The sequence below is a fragment of the Pelodiscus sinensis genome, chromosome 14 (assembly GCF_052426305.1).
Source record: "Pelodiscus sinensis isolate ZL-2025 chromosome 14, ASM5242630v1, whole genome shotgun sequence".
Lineage (NCBI taxonomy): Eukaryota > Metazoa > Chordata > Testudines > Trionychidae > Pelodiscus > Pelodiscus sinensis.
The window spans coordinates 24,289,633-24,308,604 of NC_143065.1; the positions used below are offsets into that span (position 1 = coordinate 24,289,633).

The 18,972-nt window shown below is 39.1% G+C and overlaps 1 protein-coding gene across 2 annotated transcripts in view; it reads right to left on the reverse strand.

Annotated features, from left to right (window-relative positions):
* The window catches only part of FBN1 (fibrillin 1), a 221,505-nt gene that overhangs the window by 183,532 nt on the left and 19,001 nt on the right, over nt 1–18,972 (reverse strand). For both annotated transcript variants that reach the window (XM_006135061.5, XM_006135062.5), the window contains exons 3-6: nt 13,603–13,685; nt 12,550–12,648; nt 7,757–7,852; nt 5,610–5,705 (exon numbers count right to left, since the gene is read on the reverse strand). In XM_006135061.5, the coding sequence (XP_006135123.2) occupies nt 5,610–5,705; nt 7,757–7,852; nt 12,550–12,648; nt 13,603–13,685 (374 nt within the window). The remainder of the gene's footprint in view (nt 1–5,609; nt 5,706–7,756; nt 7,853–12,549; nt 12,649–13,602; nt 13,686–18,972) is intronic.

Below are 18,972 nucleotides of genomic sequence, written 5' to 3' on the forward strand. Positions count from 1 at the left end.
ACAAAGTGGATTTTACCCACAAAAGCTTATACCCAAATAAATCTTTTCATTTTTAAGGTGTCACAGGACTCTTCATTGTTTTTGCAGATACAGACTAACATGGCTAAGACTTTAGTTTGTACTGTTTTTTTCTTAATTGAGTTTTTTTCATAAAGTATATAACAGTCCAATCTATTTTAAACATTAGAAAGAAATCTGTTTGTTCAAAAACGCCTACCAAGCTATGAGAGTTAGGAGCACTAAATTTGGCATACAGCTTCCTAGTATCATAACTTAAAGCAAGGTAACGTTGTGCATGGGATGTGCCTGGAATGGGATTGCTTCTCATAAAACCCTACAGAAGAGAGACAGAATCACCAGGCAGGTCAAAGGGGCTGGCAGAAGCCAGCTCACCTGGGACTGCCCCAACCTGCCACCCCCAGATACCCTTTAGGGAAGACAGGAGGGTTAAAGCTCCACTACCCCAATTCATATGGGGACATTGCTGGCTGTTCCCCTTAGTCAGGGAGGAGGGGAAAGTGCACAGTTTGCTGCATCCTTCACACTGGCAGGAATGCATAAGGGGCAGGTGAATCTGGACCAGCCCCAGCAAGGGGACATGCACCTCCCCCTCCTGCCTGGCCTTGCTTGCTGGAGCTGCAGCAGTCATGGAGAGGCACTTCTCACCTGGCTGCACTAAGAGGGGATTGGGGCAGTCCTCTCTCCCCAAGGCAGCCTGCATATTGAACCCTTCGTTCCTAGCACCACGCCAGAGAGCAATGATTTAAATGAAGCGTGTACATTATTTTTAATTTTCCAAAAAAACAAAAATGGAGTTAAGGAGCAGAGCAACACTGGATAAATATTTTAGTTAATCTATAATTTGGACTTTATTTTCACTTGGATCTTGATCCTAAGAGACTCGTACACTGCAAGTTAAGCAGGTGCTTAAGGGCTTTGCTGATTTTGAGCGCTTAGGCATTTATCCAGCAACGCACTTACGCACAGACTTAATTACAAACATAAGTCTCTTGATTTTAAAGTTTGCCACATGCTGAAGTACTTCACTGGATATGGGCTGGAGCACTCAGCACCTTGCAGGATGGAGCCCTAAAAGCTGAACTCCTTTCAACCAAGCAAGGCTCTAGAAGATATATTTTCCTTCCTGGTTAATATATCTTACATCTGTCTAAAATTGTTTTAGGAAGCATTTCCAATTTCATTGTTTAATTTTTGCCATGTCCAGCTTTATAATACTCATTATTTCAAAGAAATACCGGGTCAGTTTTATTCCTAATGATGCATCTGCATATATTTGGCAATATGCCCAGTAGGCTTCCTCTGCTCTGGAAAGGAGCCAAATACTATGCTCAACAGCTTAGGAGTTATCGATATAGGTATATGACTAATGCAATCATGCCATAGCCATCAAATAAGTCAAGCTCTAAGTGAATATACATCAGTGATGGCATAACATGCCCTCCCACAACGTGCTTAAGGTCTCCAGCCAAAAAAGTAAACAAACAACATTCCTTTAAGCCTTGTTTATAGTATTTTATATTGTCAGGAAGGCTTCCACTGGTCCATACAAAATGTAAGTTCTATGCTCTAATCATCTGGGGCCAGATGCTGCCCTTTCCAAGTCAAAAGTACTCGACGCCACTTTCAGCAGATCTCACTGTGCTACCATGTCTGGAGGATTTCTATTGCAATAGGCCCTTTGATTTGTTTGGCTTGGTGCTTGAAAGAGCTGGCCTCTGGAAAGGGCTTGTAGATCTTCATTTAGCAAGCACATGGCCAGAATTTTACTCAAATAATATAAATCCAGCCTGTCTGTCTCATGTTACACATATGGGCCAAAATGTACGTAACAGAAATTCTCTTTAAAACAGTATAATATTACTGAACCACATAGCCTACCTGAGGATCTAAAAAACGGACACACTTTTTGCTACAATAGAGCCTTTTCATTGTTTTCCACCTCCGATCATTAGGATGCTTCCAAACATGTATGCCACACACCACGCTGTATAAAAATGCTATACTCCGCAACATTATATAGTAGGGGTTGCAGGATTCTTTGGCATATGACTTACATGAACTAAAAGGCATGCCACAAAAATGCTCTTTTGACTGTAATGATTAATGTTTGTAGAGAGAAGCACCATATAATTATTAGCCATAATACATGATTTAGAACACTGGCATAACCCAGAAGTCAAGCCACAGCCAAACATGCCTGCAAGGCACGCACCGCAAACCCAAGCCCTGCCACTCCATCTCCCATTGCATTTACCTATGAATGGTGTTGTCAACCAAGAAACTGGATCTATTTTGTTCACCCCAAAAATCAGAAATTTTAAAAGAATGCTGATGCATAGTTCTCATTTTATTTATGGTTAGATAAAGGTGCTACCCACCCCTTTGACAGGTCAGGTTTGGCCACATGAAAATGAGTACTGTTACACAGTATGCATCACACTAATCCACTCATTGGATCACATCCATACATATATGTACAAGTAGTCCTCCAGGGAGAGTCACAAACCCACATTATGTTCCTGATGCTAGAGTGTACATTTGGATCTCTAATTCAACTGACAGATGTGCAAAATCGCATGAGCCAGAGAACCAGACAACTCTCTAGCGACAACACAGATGTAGATGCTGAACAACGCAAGGTATTCCAGCTAAGGTCAGCATTAACTTATACTCAAAATGTTCTCTTCAGAGTGGAGTGTTTCTGATGACATAGTATGACTCAGGGATCTGGAACCCCACAGGAATATATTAGTGCAGTAGGTACAGAGGCTGCAGGGATACCAATGTACCATATTCAGAGAATTCATAGGTGCAGAAGAAGCCTCAGTTCTTCAATAGTCATCAACAAGAATAATCTTTTTTTCCTGATCATTATGGAATCAAACACATATGCTAGGAAAATGCCTTATGGAAAAGGCATGTAGATTGAAGACATTAGGTCAGACCCTGACCCCTGCTGCAGCTGCTTTGCTCCAGTCCACTGGCACAAAGTAGGTTAGATTTGGCTCAGCTGCTTGCCTGAGATTCCACAATGGCATAAAGGTTGGCTGCTAGACACATCTTTGGGCAGCCTACCACCGTTCTGACAGCACTGGGAATCAAACTGAACCCTGGCAGCCCCAGGGGCAGAGGGCATAAACACAGCATACAGCCACCATTGTTCTCTCCCTCCTCAGGTCCTGCACTAGGCAACGTCTCGCCAGATCCATACTTGATCCCAATGGTTGCAATAACAAGCTGCCACTGTCTGCAAGGTTATATGAATAGTCCCTATCCAGTACTCCTGTGTACAATGCACACACTAAGACTTTTTTTTATCCTTTAGATTGAGTAGGCTTTAATCTTGGATCCTTTAGCCCTTTTTGATTCCTCATATCTCCCAGACTCGAACAGCACCTATGATCTGCATGCCATCCCCATGTGACGAACAGCACCAATTTATCAAAGTTGCAGCAGGAAATTCCCATTGCACAAATACAAATCAGGACCCAGGCAAACCCTGTTTGTACACATGAAATTTGAAAATTGAGTACACAGTGGTAATGGTCAAATTCGAAGGTGGTAAATAAGATGCTGTGGGTATATACACACACATGACTGCATAGTCATCTATGCAGTTTACAGTGACATAATTAACACGCTGAAGAACTGGAAGAAGGCATAAAAAAGAATAAGCTAGAGAAAGGCACTAGTTTAGCTTACATATTCACACATCTTCCTGCTTTTGGGTGATTTTCCTGCTACACATCTCTTTTACAAGCTCTTGGCCATATGAACCAAGTTAGATTCCTTCACACTCAGTGGGTCAAATTCAGATTTGATGTCTAAAGGAATTAAACTTACGTCTCAGCAAATAGGTGAGAATCTAAGCTCATGTAGTGAACATACAGAGGGCACCATGGGAAAATGCATATCCTTTAGAATTCCCACAGAAACTGACACTATCGTTTCTTATATATCGTTATCATTCTCCCTTAAAAAAAACTTCAGAAATCACCAGTTTAAAATGCTGATGGCAAAAAATAACAGAGGGGTTGTATGGTGTACCCAAGAAGTTTGCAGAAATATTTCAGTAGCAGTTTTGAACATTCTCAAGAGCAAAACCATATACAAGTGAACTCTATTCAAGACTTTTCTTAATGCCAACTCTTGGAGTTCTGTCCATCTTAAAAAAGGTAGGAAATGTCTAGGACTTCCCACCCTATGATCAAACACAGAACAATCAGATATTTTGCTGCCTCTACTATAGGGTTGCATTAGGTAACCACTTAGGCTGCCTGAATAGGTGAGCCAGCCATGATTAAGGGCCCTGGTCCTGAAGGAAAAACATCCAGAACACCCACTGAAGTCAAGGGGAGTTTTGGATGATCAATACATCTCAGGGCCTGGCCCAAAATATACCTATAGTTACTTTAGTCTTATTGAGCATATAAAGAATTCTAATTTATGAGTGATATAGATGAATTTTCTGAAGCATATAATTAATAGACATTTTATCAAATTTAAACAAACATTATTTTCAAGATTACAGAGAAATAATGATGCCTGGCCTCTGTCCCCAGTGAACCATTCAACTGATTTAATTTCCTTGAAACAACCCAGTGTTGCAGATAAGGCAGTTGGTATGGCTGTGTTTTCATCTGGAAACAGCTGTGCCTGTTGCTATGGTCACTCTTAAGCAACAAGTTTCCAATTGGTAACAACAAATTTATACAAGATGTAAAAAACTAAGTAAACCTTGCAAAAAAAACAAAAAAACAAAAAAACAAAACAAACACACACACACACACACACACACACACACACACACACACACACACAGTCAGAATGTTGCTTATCATTGTTAAATGCATCAGTCTGATTGATACAAAAAAAAACCCCGTCTCTCATAATTTAAACAGAGAGCTAAGGCTTATATAAAAATGTCTTCATGCTTTTATCTGACAGCTCTTGGAGGTAGGTGTTCTCATAAGCATCACAAATGGAACAAAACAAAGGCCTTAATCAGTTTCATATGCCTTTCATTCTGGAGCCTATTTTTAAACCAAACTTACATATTTCTATACCTAAACTGAATATTTATTTTCAGTCTAAAAGTTTTAAAAACCTCATTCTGTTGTGGAGGAAATTTGATCTCTACAGCCCATGCAATGGCAATTAAACAGAGAGCAACAGAAAAATAAATTGAGAATTACAAAATCTATCATTGGGCTGTATAAGTACTACAGGACAAGGCCATCAATCAGGTACATGAAATAGAAAGTTAAGACAATAGGACATTAAACATTTAGTTCTATGTAAAAGATAATGAATCTATTTATCAACAGATCATTCATCCTCAAAGATTACATCTACAAGAGTTAAATTCATTCAAAATTATGGAGGAACACTAACAAACCTTCACAATTCTCTCTGATGGCAGTTTTTATTTTAGAATCTGCATATTGTTCTTCAAGAAGAATCTAATTTACATGAATAATTCACAGTCATTAATAAATTTCTACAGACTAAACTGTGTCAATTTACAATTTTAACCAAAAAGCATTAAATGCTGACAGACATCAGGATACATGATCTCCAGCACATACCTCTTTCACACTGAGGTCCAGTGAAGCCATATGTACAAGCACATCGGTTTGGAGCCACACATCTCCCTCCATTAAGGCACCCATTTTCACAGACAGCTGCAAATGAAGGGGGCAAAAACTATGAATTGTGATACTTCCAAAATGACATACATTCCTAATAGATGTAGTTTTACCAGTTTTGGGGAAAATAACGAAACCTGGAATCTGATGAGCGTGTCTATTTTAGTTTAGTCTAGATACTGGACCTATTTTTCAATGAATTTTTAAGTCTCATTTTTCAATTTCTGCACAACTTCCCACTCTTATTGAGTGAAGCACAATAATTTTGCAGATACTGCAAACACTTTAAAAGCAGAATATCTCTAGGTTTTTGGTGTTTTCCCTATAATGAAACAAGTCTGTACCATAGTTTCAAACATCGCTTCACAGTTAAATTAAGGTATTTACTCTTCAGTAGAGATAGGAAACATATTATCTCCAAATCCTCCAGGTTTTGTCCCTGCCTTTGTACAATCTAGGGACAAATTAACAGACTGATTTGTTCACTCAGACATATCAAAAATATAATTAAATGTCCCAGGGTTTCTTGTTAACAGCCAGTAAATCACAGTATCAGACAGGCTAGTCAGAACAGATATCAGCTATTCATGTTTCATTGTTTGAATCCAAACCAAGGTACACCAGGTCTTGCAGCCACCTATGATGCATCACGAGATACAGAATCCACTTCTCCTGACATTAAAGTCCAAAAGCAGTGTTCCAGTTGTCAAAAAGATAACCAATAAATATTCACATAAAACAAACCTACTGGGTTTCACATAAAATCTTATAAAACATGGGTTTCCTCAGTCCTCACTGAACCAGCACCTGGTTAATTTCCAAACGGACAAGCCCCACATTTTTTGTTTTCTGGTGTGATTCGGTTTAAGCAATATGTGTCTTAGTAACCCTGTCTCTACGCAAGGAAACATCTATAATATGCCCTGCTAGATCATCCTTCCTCTCCTACTTATTACTCCACATCCAAACCACACACACTGATTCCACCTTCTCATTCATAAACAAAGTTCTCTCCTCTTCCTCCCCCGCCATTCAAATTCCTATGGTGAAATCTTGGGCCCATAAAAGTCAACTGGCATTTTGCCACTGCCATCAATGGAGACAGGATTTCATCCCTAGTTCTTACCCAAGGAAGAAATGCTTTTGTCTGTATTCAAATAAATGTTCACTGAAGGACTAATAGCTCATTGGATAACAACATGACAACACTGGGTTCAAAAGTGATCATTGAACTTTCATTTGAATTTAATAGAACTGTGGTAGTCATGTTGGGAAAGGCATAATCAGCATCAGCCCTTAGTACTCTTCAAACAGTGGAGTCTAAAATGCTGGTGGAGACTCCTCTATGACTGTAGTGTATTTGATTGTTATGGAGTAGAAGAGGTGGATTTATACAGGAGCTCATTAGACCTAGAAAATACCCTGGCTGAAAGAGGCAAAGAACTCCTATCGTGCATTACTGCGATCTCACATAGATCAACCATATGCTTCTTTAGCAGAGCAGCATTTACATTAAAGGAGTTACTTGTATTGCCTGGTTGGCATATCTCCAGTCTGAACACAACAGCTAAGAATAGATAATGTAATCCAATGCGAAGTATGGTGATCAAAGAAAGTCACTATGTCGAACAACCCTAATTAGTTCATTTTGGCATTGTCAAACCTATCTGGTTATCTAGGTACACAACATAATTAATATTTAAAAATACTAACATTACATAAAGGTATTGCTTTTTTTAAAAAAATGTAAGAAACTCTATTGCATCTCCTGATAATACTGAAATGCAGGGCCTATTGCTGCAATATGTAAACCCTGGGAGGACAATGCAAATTTTTCTAGCATAAGAACTACAGGATCACGTTATAGCCAATTAGTATGAATTTACTTCATGTTTTTAAATAGTTTTGATCCAAAAGAATTCCCTTGGCATGTAATTCAAAGTCCTGTAAAATTCCATTCTAGTCCTCTAACACTGAGTCCGATGTTAGCTGAAACGAGTTAGACTAGAATTGTGACTGATCTATCTGTCTTAATATTGTGTACCTTTCCCATCTACATATGTAAATATTTGGTTACTAATACTTACGCTGTCCACAATGTGTTCCTGTGTATCCTTTCTGGCAGAGACAATGGTCATCACTGCAGCTACCTCCATTCATACATCTGATGTTGCAGTGTTGTACTTGAATGAAAAATAATAATTTTTACATATTAGCAAAATAGTTGGGAACAGCAAAGAGCAAAATGGCTCAGTGATTATTTTACAGTTTGATTCTGTGAAGAACTAAGCAATGAGGGAGTCATTAGAAATAGAGAGAACTTAGCACCCTATAGAATTAGGTTTTTGATATGTAGAAAATGGAAGAGAAAATACTAGTAAGTTTCAGTATTAAGGGACTCAAAACACTGCGAGAAACAAAGGAAGGTCCAACCTCCAGCTCTTATTCATTGAACCAACTAGAATTTCACACTTAAATAATGGGTATAGGATACAGTCGCAGTTCAGTGGTGAAACTACGCCAACTTAAAAAGGAAAACAAAGATGTTGGCAGGCAGTAGCACCAGGGTTTATCATCAGGACAATGGGGAAATAAGCGCACGTGGGGACCAACAAAATTCTTGCTCCTGTTAACACAGGTAGATCAAAAGGGGAGCTGAAAGGTTAAGGACCTCTAGTGGGAGTAGGTGAAACTGCAGTGCAACATCTCTGTCCCGTATGTGGTCTTCCCATCACCAACCAAAGGTGTTGATGTGCTGGAGGCGTATGCTACAGCAGCGCTTCCCAAAGCCAGAGAAAGGGGAAGCACTCCCAAAGCTGTCAGCAGAGGAAGGGAGCTCTACTTCATGCTCCTCCATAACTAAGCACTTGCCACTTACTAGCAGTTAACATCCAATCTACGTCTAACGCCAAAAAGCTGAAAAGCCTGCACTGCACTTTTCTGATAATAAGAACAAAAATGTTATTCAACGAAGATGTCAGGAACCACTTAAACATCAGGCACTTCCTTTGTATGGAAGCAGAGAGGCCTCCCGATTTAATTCCCCTCACAGTTCCCACTGTCTGACAGATTCCAACTGAGACAGACATTCTAGCCAGGAAATGGTTTTCTTTTTAACAGGAACCACATGAAAGGCTCCTCCCCAGATAGGAATACTGTCAGATTAGCATTTTGGTAGATTGGTACATAACACAGTATACCTACTATGCTGTCTGACATGCTCAGAAGAACTGAGGAAAAGAGACTTCAAGGAACCACTTGCCATCTGCCAGTATCATACAATCACCTATGAAAGCTTTCTGCGGCCAAACCTCCGTAGGTCCCTTGGTAACTTAAGCTCCACACAGATGCAAGTGAGGTGGTTGTTGGTTTTTTTTGTTGCTGTTGTTTTTAGGGAAAAGTAACAATTGTAACTTTTGTTGGCACAGGTACATACTGCCAGTCTATAATACAGCCACCAATATAAACGCAGATTGTTAATGTTTAAATTGTATGAGGATAAAACTAGAATTTAAATTTCCCATGTTTCTATTTGTGGCTGATGATACATCTTTACTTTGCTATGGAAGTATGTTAGGCAACAAAAAGTGTAATAACATTCCTCAACAAAAAGTGAAAATATCTGAAAATATTCAGAGTAAGTGTCTAGTGAAGGTTTTTGGACAGCATCCTAAGTAGGTCAGAAAAAGGTGTATAGTTACTTTAAAATGTGTAATTCAGCTTAGCTTTATACAATCTTAGAAAAACAGAGGGGATTAGAAAAAGCATAGGAAATGATATCATCTGTCAAGCAGGGTAGGAACTTAAAAACCACAAACTGATTTCAATTAGAGTAAGCCATGCCAAAAGCTAATTTCCATTCCCACATGAGTACCAAAACCATTTAAATACTTTGAACTACATTTGAGATAAAAAGGTTAACAGTAGCTTAAACTGCTAAGTTTTATATTATTTGTTCAAGCTGAAAGCAAAAGTATATTTTCCCATTTTGGGAAAAGGAATGGCTTTGCATATAGCCATGAAAAAAATTGTTTCCATCATTTGTCTTACTTTTCAAAGAAGCTCTTCTGAAGTAAAAGCTCTATCTACTTTTTGAAATACTGGGATCGGAGTTTGGTGGTACACAGAGCCATCATTATTAATATGGCCCATACAAGTCAGTGAGCTGTCTCCCCTAGTGCTATATAGCAGAACCAGTGACATACAACAGGGAATCTAAACACTGACTTTGGATCCTCTTTTGAAAATTTTTAGAAACACCAGTAAGAAACCATCTCACTGAAGACAACACCACGATTTGGATGAGCAAGTTCTCAACAGTGGTAAGGTTTGCACTGGCCAATCGCACACTGTGAGAAATTAGTATTTAAAATCCAATGTACTTGCCACTGCATATTCTGTCAACTAGGACAGTGAAAAAATCAATAAAATTTGCTTCACTTTTTTTACTACTGTTAAGTTTCAAGTTCTTAAGCTGAAATATCTGGGTTTCAAAAATTGCAGGGCAATGATCATTAATTTAACAATTGTTTTAAATTAGAATTTATATTTATTTTTGTTAGCATCATTTGCAGAACATTTCCATTTGTCTTTGATTTTATAAAAACCTGTTTTGATCACATTTTAATTTGGAGTCACATTTAAGTTGACAATATCCCTTTAATGTTAAACTGGTTTTTTAAATGTTAGATTTCCTTTGTTTCTGAGTGGCAGCGCCAAGCTATTGTGGTCTATTGTGTACATATATATTCATGGAATCTATCTATAGTGCCAACTGTGCTAACCATTCACCCAAAGACTACATTCTAAAGTCCTTGTGCAGTAGAAGCACTTGGTGATAAAAATTACTACATAAAATTTCACCTAGGCAGTAGCTGTATTCTAATTCACATAACTCAGTCATTTCTTATTTTAAACTCTGGTTTGCTTTACTGATTAAAAACAATGTGACCTCTTAAAGTGAGCCTAAAACTACTGCATCCTTTAAGCAAGTTCCAAGTGATTTATTTTAAAACAGAAGCTGCACATAAAGTTGAAGTCTTAGTGTGCATCTACACAGCACCCTAAACTCGAAATAAGATACGCAATTTGTGCTATGCAAATTGCATATCTTAATTCGAAACTATTTCAAAATCGCTTATTTTGAAATTTGGCACGTCTTACACAGCACCAAATTTTGAAATAACACACTATTTCAAGCCATCTCTTATCCCTCGTCCAATGACATTTACCAGATGGCAAAATAGCGTGTCCGTTATTGAAAAATATTTCAAAATAACAGGTGGCTTGTGTAGACGTGGGGTAGCTATTTCGGGATACCTTCAGTATCCCGAAATAGCTGTGCAGTGTAAACATACCCTCAGTGTTTTATTGTGTATATAGGAAATCCACAATATTAAAAACAATTAAATAATAAGGGGGAAATTATCAGCCTGACTAAAAATTGCTGGTTAGTGTAATACCCTAGATATCACAAGAGATTGCTTGACAATTGAACAGAATTGGTCTTAAAAATTACTTTACTCAAAACTGCAGCAAACTCTCCCACCTCCTTTAGCCATGCATGGAACTCTCTTGAAAGCCTTTGGGAGTCCTGTGCTGAAATAGATGGCAGGTCATAGCCGAAAAAAATTACTGCACCAAATCCAAGTCTTTCCTCATTTTTTTAAATTTATGACTCAGAAAAAGCTTCCTCTGATGTCCATGTTGCCCAAGTAATGACAGAGTGAGTATAACAGCTAGATCATACCTGTTCTAAACACAAGTGAAGGAACATAACAGATTGAAAGATGACTCCCCGGTGCACCTCAAAGGACGTCAGTGCACATGATTAGGGCAGTATAATGGCATAATGCACCCTATTCAGAGATGCAGCAGCAAGTACATTCTCCCAGCCCACCTCAAAAGGAAATATTTTCTTCCTTGAGGTAGAAGACCTCCCAGAGCTCTTCTGGGGCTGTGTGGCTCCAGACCATTCCCAGTCCATGGCTGTACCTGCTAGGAGTGACAAACTCCAAAAGAAGGACTTCAGTGCTTGAAACATGCCCCTCCCTCACATTCTACTTTTTTTTTTACCGTTACTACATGAAAAGAATGTTAAAACCACAGACAAATAATGCTCAGCTAATATTAAAGTTTTTACAGCCTATAAAACAAGAGCGAAAAAAAGAAGAGGTGCCAACCTGAAACCCCCCATTAAGGATCCTGAAGAGATCCACAAGGTGGAGATTCAATATATTGTAACAAACAGGCAAGATCATATTGCAGTCTTTAATCAGACACTACTCCCCTTGTGAGGTTTAGACACTTGGGACAACCTTAACTTTTTCCCAAATATGGTTAGCAGGATCAGCCTCAGAAGATGGACAGCAAGCTTGAGTCTTAATGCATTTAAATGAAATGACCAAATTCTGCTATCTGTTACAACATCGGATTACCCAAGTAAATACTGTAGGATTATCCAGGCAAAGAAGAACAAAATCTGGCCCATCAATGCCCCACAGGACTTCAGTAAAGTTATACAAGTAAGTAGAATTTGGCCCATAGTCTGCAATATCATGTCCATCATGATGCATTTTGTACACTCATGTGTAAGTTTAGTGTCTAATAGAGAAGAGGAATCTTCCAGAAAATAACATTCTGCTGGCAAGCTAATATGGTTTCTAATACAACTAATTTGGTTTTAATTTGGCAAAAAGGAGTAGTTCCCATAGCGAGCTTCTGAGTCATTCTTCAAATTTCATCACAGGGAACTGGGCCTTCTTTGCTGTGGTAAAGAGGTCTAGTCTACTGACTCAGAGGTTAGTTGTCTGAAACATTATTAACTGCTGATAACTTGGCAGACTCAAAACAGGAACAGAAGGTACAGAAGGATACTTACTTGACTTTGAACCACAGGAGGGTGCTATCTGGCCATTTGGACATGTGCACATATTTGGTCTTGAACAAAATCCATCCCCACAGGAATGTCTGCAAATTGCTACAAATAAAATTAAAAAGACTTTAAAGCATGCTTTACTAAAAATCCATTAACACACAAAAGGCACTTGACTCACAATACAAATTGAGTGGAATTAATACTTACAGAGAAAAAGCAGATGAAGTAATATCTTTTATTGGACCGACTTGGACCCCCATAGCCCACAGAGAAGCATGTAGATCACAAGACTGTACTTCCCTGGATCAGCAACTCTGACTCCAGCAAACTGCTGACAACACAAGAGCCCCACCCTGGCTTCCGCCCGCTTTTCCTACTATTTACAATGCGACACAACACACTCCCAACTCCAGTTTTCCCCGGAACCATCTGCCCTGAAGTGTCCAGCCCTCTCCTTTTGCAAGAAATATTACCTCTCTTATCTTCTCTAATATTTTAAGATCAATACAGCTACAATAATACTGCAGACAAAATCTCAGCACACAGATGGCATACTCTGCATGTGGGAATGGAACCCAAAAGTGGTCCATCCCGTTATTTGTAGGGAGAGTCAGAAAGCTGACATGCATGCTCCTTGCAAACAAGGCATGGGCAAGCATTAGGATCACCAGTAGTGGTAGAAGATGGCCAAAAGGGAACATGCCTGATGAGCAGTGTCACCATGGTGTTGGTGATGGTGCTTGGTCCTACCGTGAGGGCAGGGGACTGGATTTGATGATCTCCTGAGGTCCCTTCCAGATCTAGTATTGTATGATTTACCACAGACTCAAAAGGAACATATCTGTGGCTTGTGTTCAAATATTGCCAACACATCAACATACATGTTGAATTGTAGCTTAGCAGGGTTTTGTATATTATCTTTTCCATGTTAAAACAATAAATAAATGCAGTATGACCAGTATTGAACTTAGACCAGCAATGCATTCACATAAACATGCAAACAATGCAACCGGAAAAGATAAATCTTGGCCATAATGTTCAATGAAAGTAACTTACGGACTATGCATTGATTTCCACCAGGTAGCGTTTTCCATCCAGGACAACAGTAGGCATTGTAACGTGATCCACACACATTGGGTCTAGAAGAAAAATTGGTTCTTGTTTTTCCTCCAAAATACATTTTAATAACCAACATTTGAAAAAGTCAAAAATAAAAGCAGTGCAGTACACATTATGGGAATCAGCTCTCAGCATAAATGTCTGTGCATATTTAACAGAAAGAGTATATATACACTACTTATTGACCTTAGTGATACCTACTCTCTTGTGATGCCAAAGATTACACTGCAAAAATGTAAAATGAATCACTATATTTAAAACTACTCAGAAAGCTAAAAGAAAAAAAATGTAACAGAGCTCCAGCATTTCAGATGCTACTGAATGTTTATGTGGATACTGTAGATTTAACTTGGGAAATAGAACAATAGGTACAAGGTTCAATCCTACACTCCTCTTGCCAGCCATAATCCCACTGAAATAAAGAGTGAGGGATCAAGCCTATGATCAGGGAATATGGCAAAAGTCTAACATGCTCAGAATGATAACTCCTGACTTTTTGTAGCTTCATGTACTTTTCTATGTCCCTACCCAGCTCTAAAATGCTATACTACTCCTATCTTGACCAGAATAAGAGTAATGCAAATTATTACATTAGCCAAATTAAAAAGACAATACATGAAAATATTTATTTAGCAAAAATGAATCATTGGCAAAAAATGTAAAATGTATGAATTCTAGTGAGCTGAAATGCCTGTGAAATAAATACTAAGACACTTGGTATACTTAGAACTTATTCTTGCTACTCACTTCTTAGACACAGAGTCCAATCTATCAAACTTCCCACCATTCTGTGCTTCTCCATGAGTCAAATTTTGCTTATTTTACTACTATGAGAAGTCCCATTCAAGGGACCTAGTCTTCCTTACAGGAGTAACAGGATATAGCTCCAGATGCAAGAAAATAGATCTTCCTTTTCTTTTACATACCATAACCTTATTATCCTACAACCCTTACTCAAGCAACAAAACTTGAGAAAAGTGTGCCACAATCTAAATCTTAGTAAACATGAATTCTTAAAACAAATTAGATGCTTGTTTTTCTTTTTTAGGACAACTGTTGACCTTTTTTAGAGGTGTGTTTTTTTTAAACTATGTAATATAGATACAGAAAGTTATTTGGACACAGTATTACAATGTCTAAGTAAACATCTACCCTGCATGGTGCAGGATGGATTTCCAAACTTCCTTTATAAGTATAAACATTTATTTGTGTGCATGTCCCAAAAGACTGTCTTATATTTATCTAGTGAAATACATTATTAATGGAATCTTAAATATTATTATTTCACCCACTTGAATGGCTTCATACTGCTGATTACAAACTGACTCAAAGCTCACTGGTATCTAGGGCAACACTAGCATCAACTTCATTGGGTTTTGGGTCAATAGCTCCATGCTCAGCAAGATAAGTACAGGCTGTATAAGTGGGCCCTGTTTCTAAGAACATCACATAGCTTTTTAACTGCTTTTATAGGTTTTAAAACTCCTGATGCATATATTCGCAACATATTCCATCATAATTATTTCAGCTACATGCCCCTAGGGCTACAACTATGTCACTTTGTCCTTCCATCAAAGGGAAACTGCTCCAATATCTCATGCCAAATCAAGACTGGGAACTAGACATGTAAGATTTTCTTTCACAATCTCCTGTCTGAAGCAATGATGGAACTTATTAATGCAGACTGGGTGGCATTGTTGCTTGTTACAACTGTGAACATGAATTGACAGTATCCAGTTTGGGTTGGGGGTAACACCTAAGCACAAGACTGCAAGACAACAGTTAGACACTGGGCCAATTTTTATCCCAGTTGCACCAATTAAAGCAGTGCAAATCCACAGTAAGTAGATGGTCTTGTGATTAAGACACAGGTCAAGAGTCAGAGGTACAGCTGGAGAGAAAATGGAATTTCAGTTCCATGGGAAATTGGGAAATTCCATAATGGGACCTGGGGAGCCCTCACAGTACCAGGCTCCAGGAGAAAGTTGACTGACCTAGACCCAGTGATACTCAAAGTCTTGGGAACCCCAACAGAAGCAATCACATGGCTTTCTGAAGCCTGCTTGTCAAGCAAGGTCCTATTGAAAGCCTCCTGGTTTCCACTGGAATTTCATCAAATGAGGTATGTTCCCACAGAATGTTTCAATTTTAATATACATTTTTGACAGAAAAACACAGTTTCTGACTAGTTCTAGTGGGGAGACCAATTATAAAATGGGGATAAATACTCGTGTATTGTGACCCTAAAATTCATTAGTGTAATGAGATGCTCAGATACTACCGTAATAAATGACAAAAATAAGCTGTAAAGATACATTAATTGAATGAGATCAGAATCTAGTCCACTTTATTGTCTGTAATGTGACAGTAACAGAGAAGTTGGACTAAATTAATCAGTTATTTAAGTGGACACAACACCACTGATTGCAATAAAAGTGGCAACTAAAGCTCATAGTCAATTTTGCTTGTTGCATTGAAATACATGTATAACTTTATAAGCTTTGCTTTTCACCTGCTTACTTTGGTGTATCTAGAATTTACTTCTTCAGTCATATGCTCTCCTCTCCCACCATTTCAATACAATCAAATTGAGAGGGCAGCTGAATTGTGCATAACAAGCAATAACTTGGGGTACTGAAATAAAATTCTAACAAACAACTGTAACATTTATTTTGAAATAAATAAAAATCAGAAGGATACAAAAGATCATATTTAAGTAATATTTGTGATTAAAATATACATATATAAAAACAGACACGGTATGTAGTACAATAAACTTTGTTAGTCTATGGCAAGTTATGAAACAGGCCAAATTCAACAGGTTTCTTTTTAAAATATACTGTGTTTTAAGATCACTTTTATAATTGTCAACCAGGTAATTTTTAATAACACAATCACAAGGTCATATAGTCAACAGCTATATAGGAACATTAGCTTTTAAGAGATAAATGTCAATGTTTTTAAAGAACGATTTTTTTTTTTAAATTATTGATGAGAGACCCTAGTGATGCATTCTGTGGCACAATACTAAGCACTATAACAATTTCCCTGAAGAGAGTTACATGAAGAATGAATTTTTATCATAACTAACTCACAACAAAAAGAGTAAAACATATATATGCCCAGCAGCGGCCCGTCAATACAGGAGAACTAGGCGGTTGTTTAGGGCGCCAAGATCAACGGCCGTTGAGGGCTTTGAAGGCGGGGCGCCGATCATGTGTTTCGCCTAGGGTGCCAGTTGCCGGCAGCTTGTCTAGGGCCGCTCCTGTATATGTCCCACAATCTCTATGCACTATATTCTATATACTTCCAGAACTAGACTGCACCTAGTTATGCAGTCAATGCAGTTAACTAACGTAATGTTGTACACAGGGGAAAACACCTGCCAGACTTCCAATGAGCAATCATGCTTAGAGACTGAAACGAGACATTCAACTACCCTGATTACTACCATGATCACAGCTTTATTTTGCATAGCTACAAGGAGTTCAAATAATAATAAAATTACACAGTTTCTTCTGCCCCCTCAATCCTGTGTTTGTCTTGGTGACCTCCAGAAATGACTTTCCCAACTCACAGGCTGTACACTACATAAACAAATGCATCCGAAAACTTACTGCCATTAATTTTCAGAGCATCTCCTTGTTCTTGTATCACGGAACAGTGTAAAAAGGAGGGACTGAGACATAATGACTCTTGACAATCTCAGCCACGCACCTCTCATCTCTTTCTTTCTTTGGAAACTAAACAATTCAAGCCTTTATTATACCTCACCATAACTACCTATCCAGGTATTTATATCACAACCATCAGTAAAATATTTATCTTTCCAGAGCTGGATATTGTTCTGTAGACGAGGGTGTACCCCTGTTAATTTACAAATTACATCATTCTATGCAGTGTGTGTGGCATTTGTGGTGGGGGAGCACTCCAAGTCAAGTGAGCACTGGGAAAAGTACCAGAAGAAGAATCCTGGACCTTGCAGTCTTCTCTCCATAGCACATGGGTTGTGATCTACTGGCAGCTTATGAAGTGTGCTCAAGTAGCTCTCCAGGAGTTTTTTCCTCTCTTTCCACCAAGTAGCACTAGAGGCATTAGCAGATCTCTTTCTCTACACCACCTCCTGCTGCCTTAATGGCAAAGGAAGGTACAGTAGAAGTCAGAAAGACCCTGTTTACTCCTGCTCATATTGCTGCTCGTAGCAAGGAAGGGAGAGAGGAAGAATGAATACACATACCCCCTACCCTATGGATTGGGAATGAAGATCTCCAGCTGCTGGTCCCCTCTCTCCCCAGGCCTAAGCCAGGGTGAAGGTCTCCTTGCCTCTGCCTCATCCCCTGGCCTATGATCACATGCATTGTGGATGGGAGGAGAAGTTTATCAATGGCAGCCCCTGCAGCCTGCAGATTGAAGAAGAGCTACCGCAGACCCTCTCATCTCGCTGAGGGCACTGTGAAGTGCACAGAATAGTAAAGGTCTCCTTTCCTGCTCCTCCAACTATCCTCCCTCTCCACGGTCGATAGAGGAAATGCAGAAGCAGTTAAGGCATAGAGGGACACGCCCAAGAGAGGAGATGAAGCAGCACTCAGATATGGGCATAGCTTGCATGCTCACTGAATTGCTTCTCTTACATAAATCCAGATCATCATCAAATCCTTCAATTCCCTGCTCTTCCTCACTACAAAACCTATCAAGTTTCCCACACAACTCCTCCCCCAGCTCTGTCTCCTCTGAGCAAATTTCCCCCTTCTCCACAGTCTGGTTTCTCCATATATCCCATCTCATAGTCTGGTTCCCTGCATTCCTCCTCCTTACATCCTGCAGCTTCCTCTGCCTGCCCTAGAGGATGGTCCCCAACACACCCAGAGTCATAGACTAGAGTAAGCCCTTACATCACGGCTTTGCCCTATACCTATGATTGTAGCAGCTTGGCGCTAGCTGTAGATGTGATATCTGTAGCCAGAAAGTCCCCATCTAGAGATGACTTTGTAGAATGCCTCCCCCCACAAGTCTGCAACGTTGGTCTCCCACTGGGAGACTGAAACTACTTCTCAGGAACACAGCATAGGAAACAAACAAACAAACAAAAAATCAAGAGTCTCCCAGGCAAATTGGAAGACTGAACAGATCTGGATGGGGGGTGGGGGGGGCGGAAGAGGCAAACAAAAAACCCACTTATGCACAAATGACACTATATTCTGAAAAAGAAGCAGAAGACACACCATTTTCATTAATTTACACACATACCCCCCCCACACACACACCTTTTGCTTAGCTGTTATCTTTCAGCCTGTAGCTTTTTAAGGC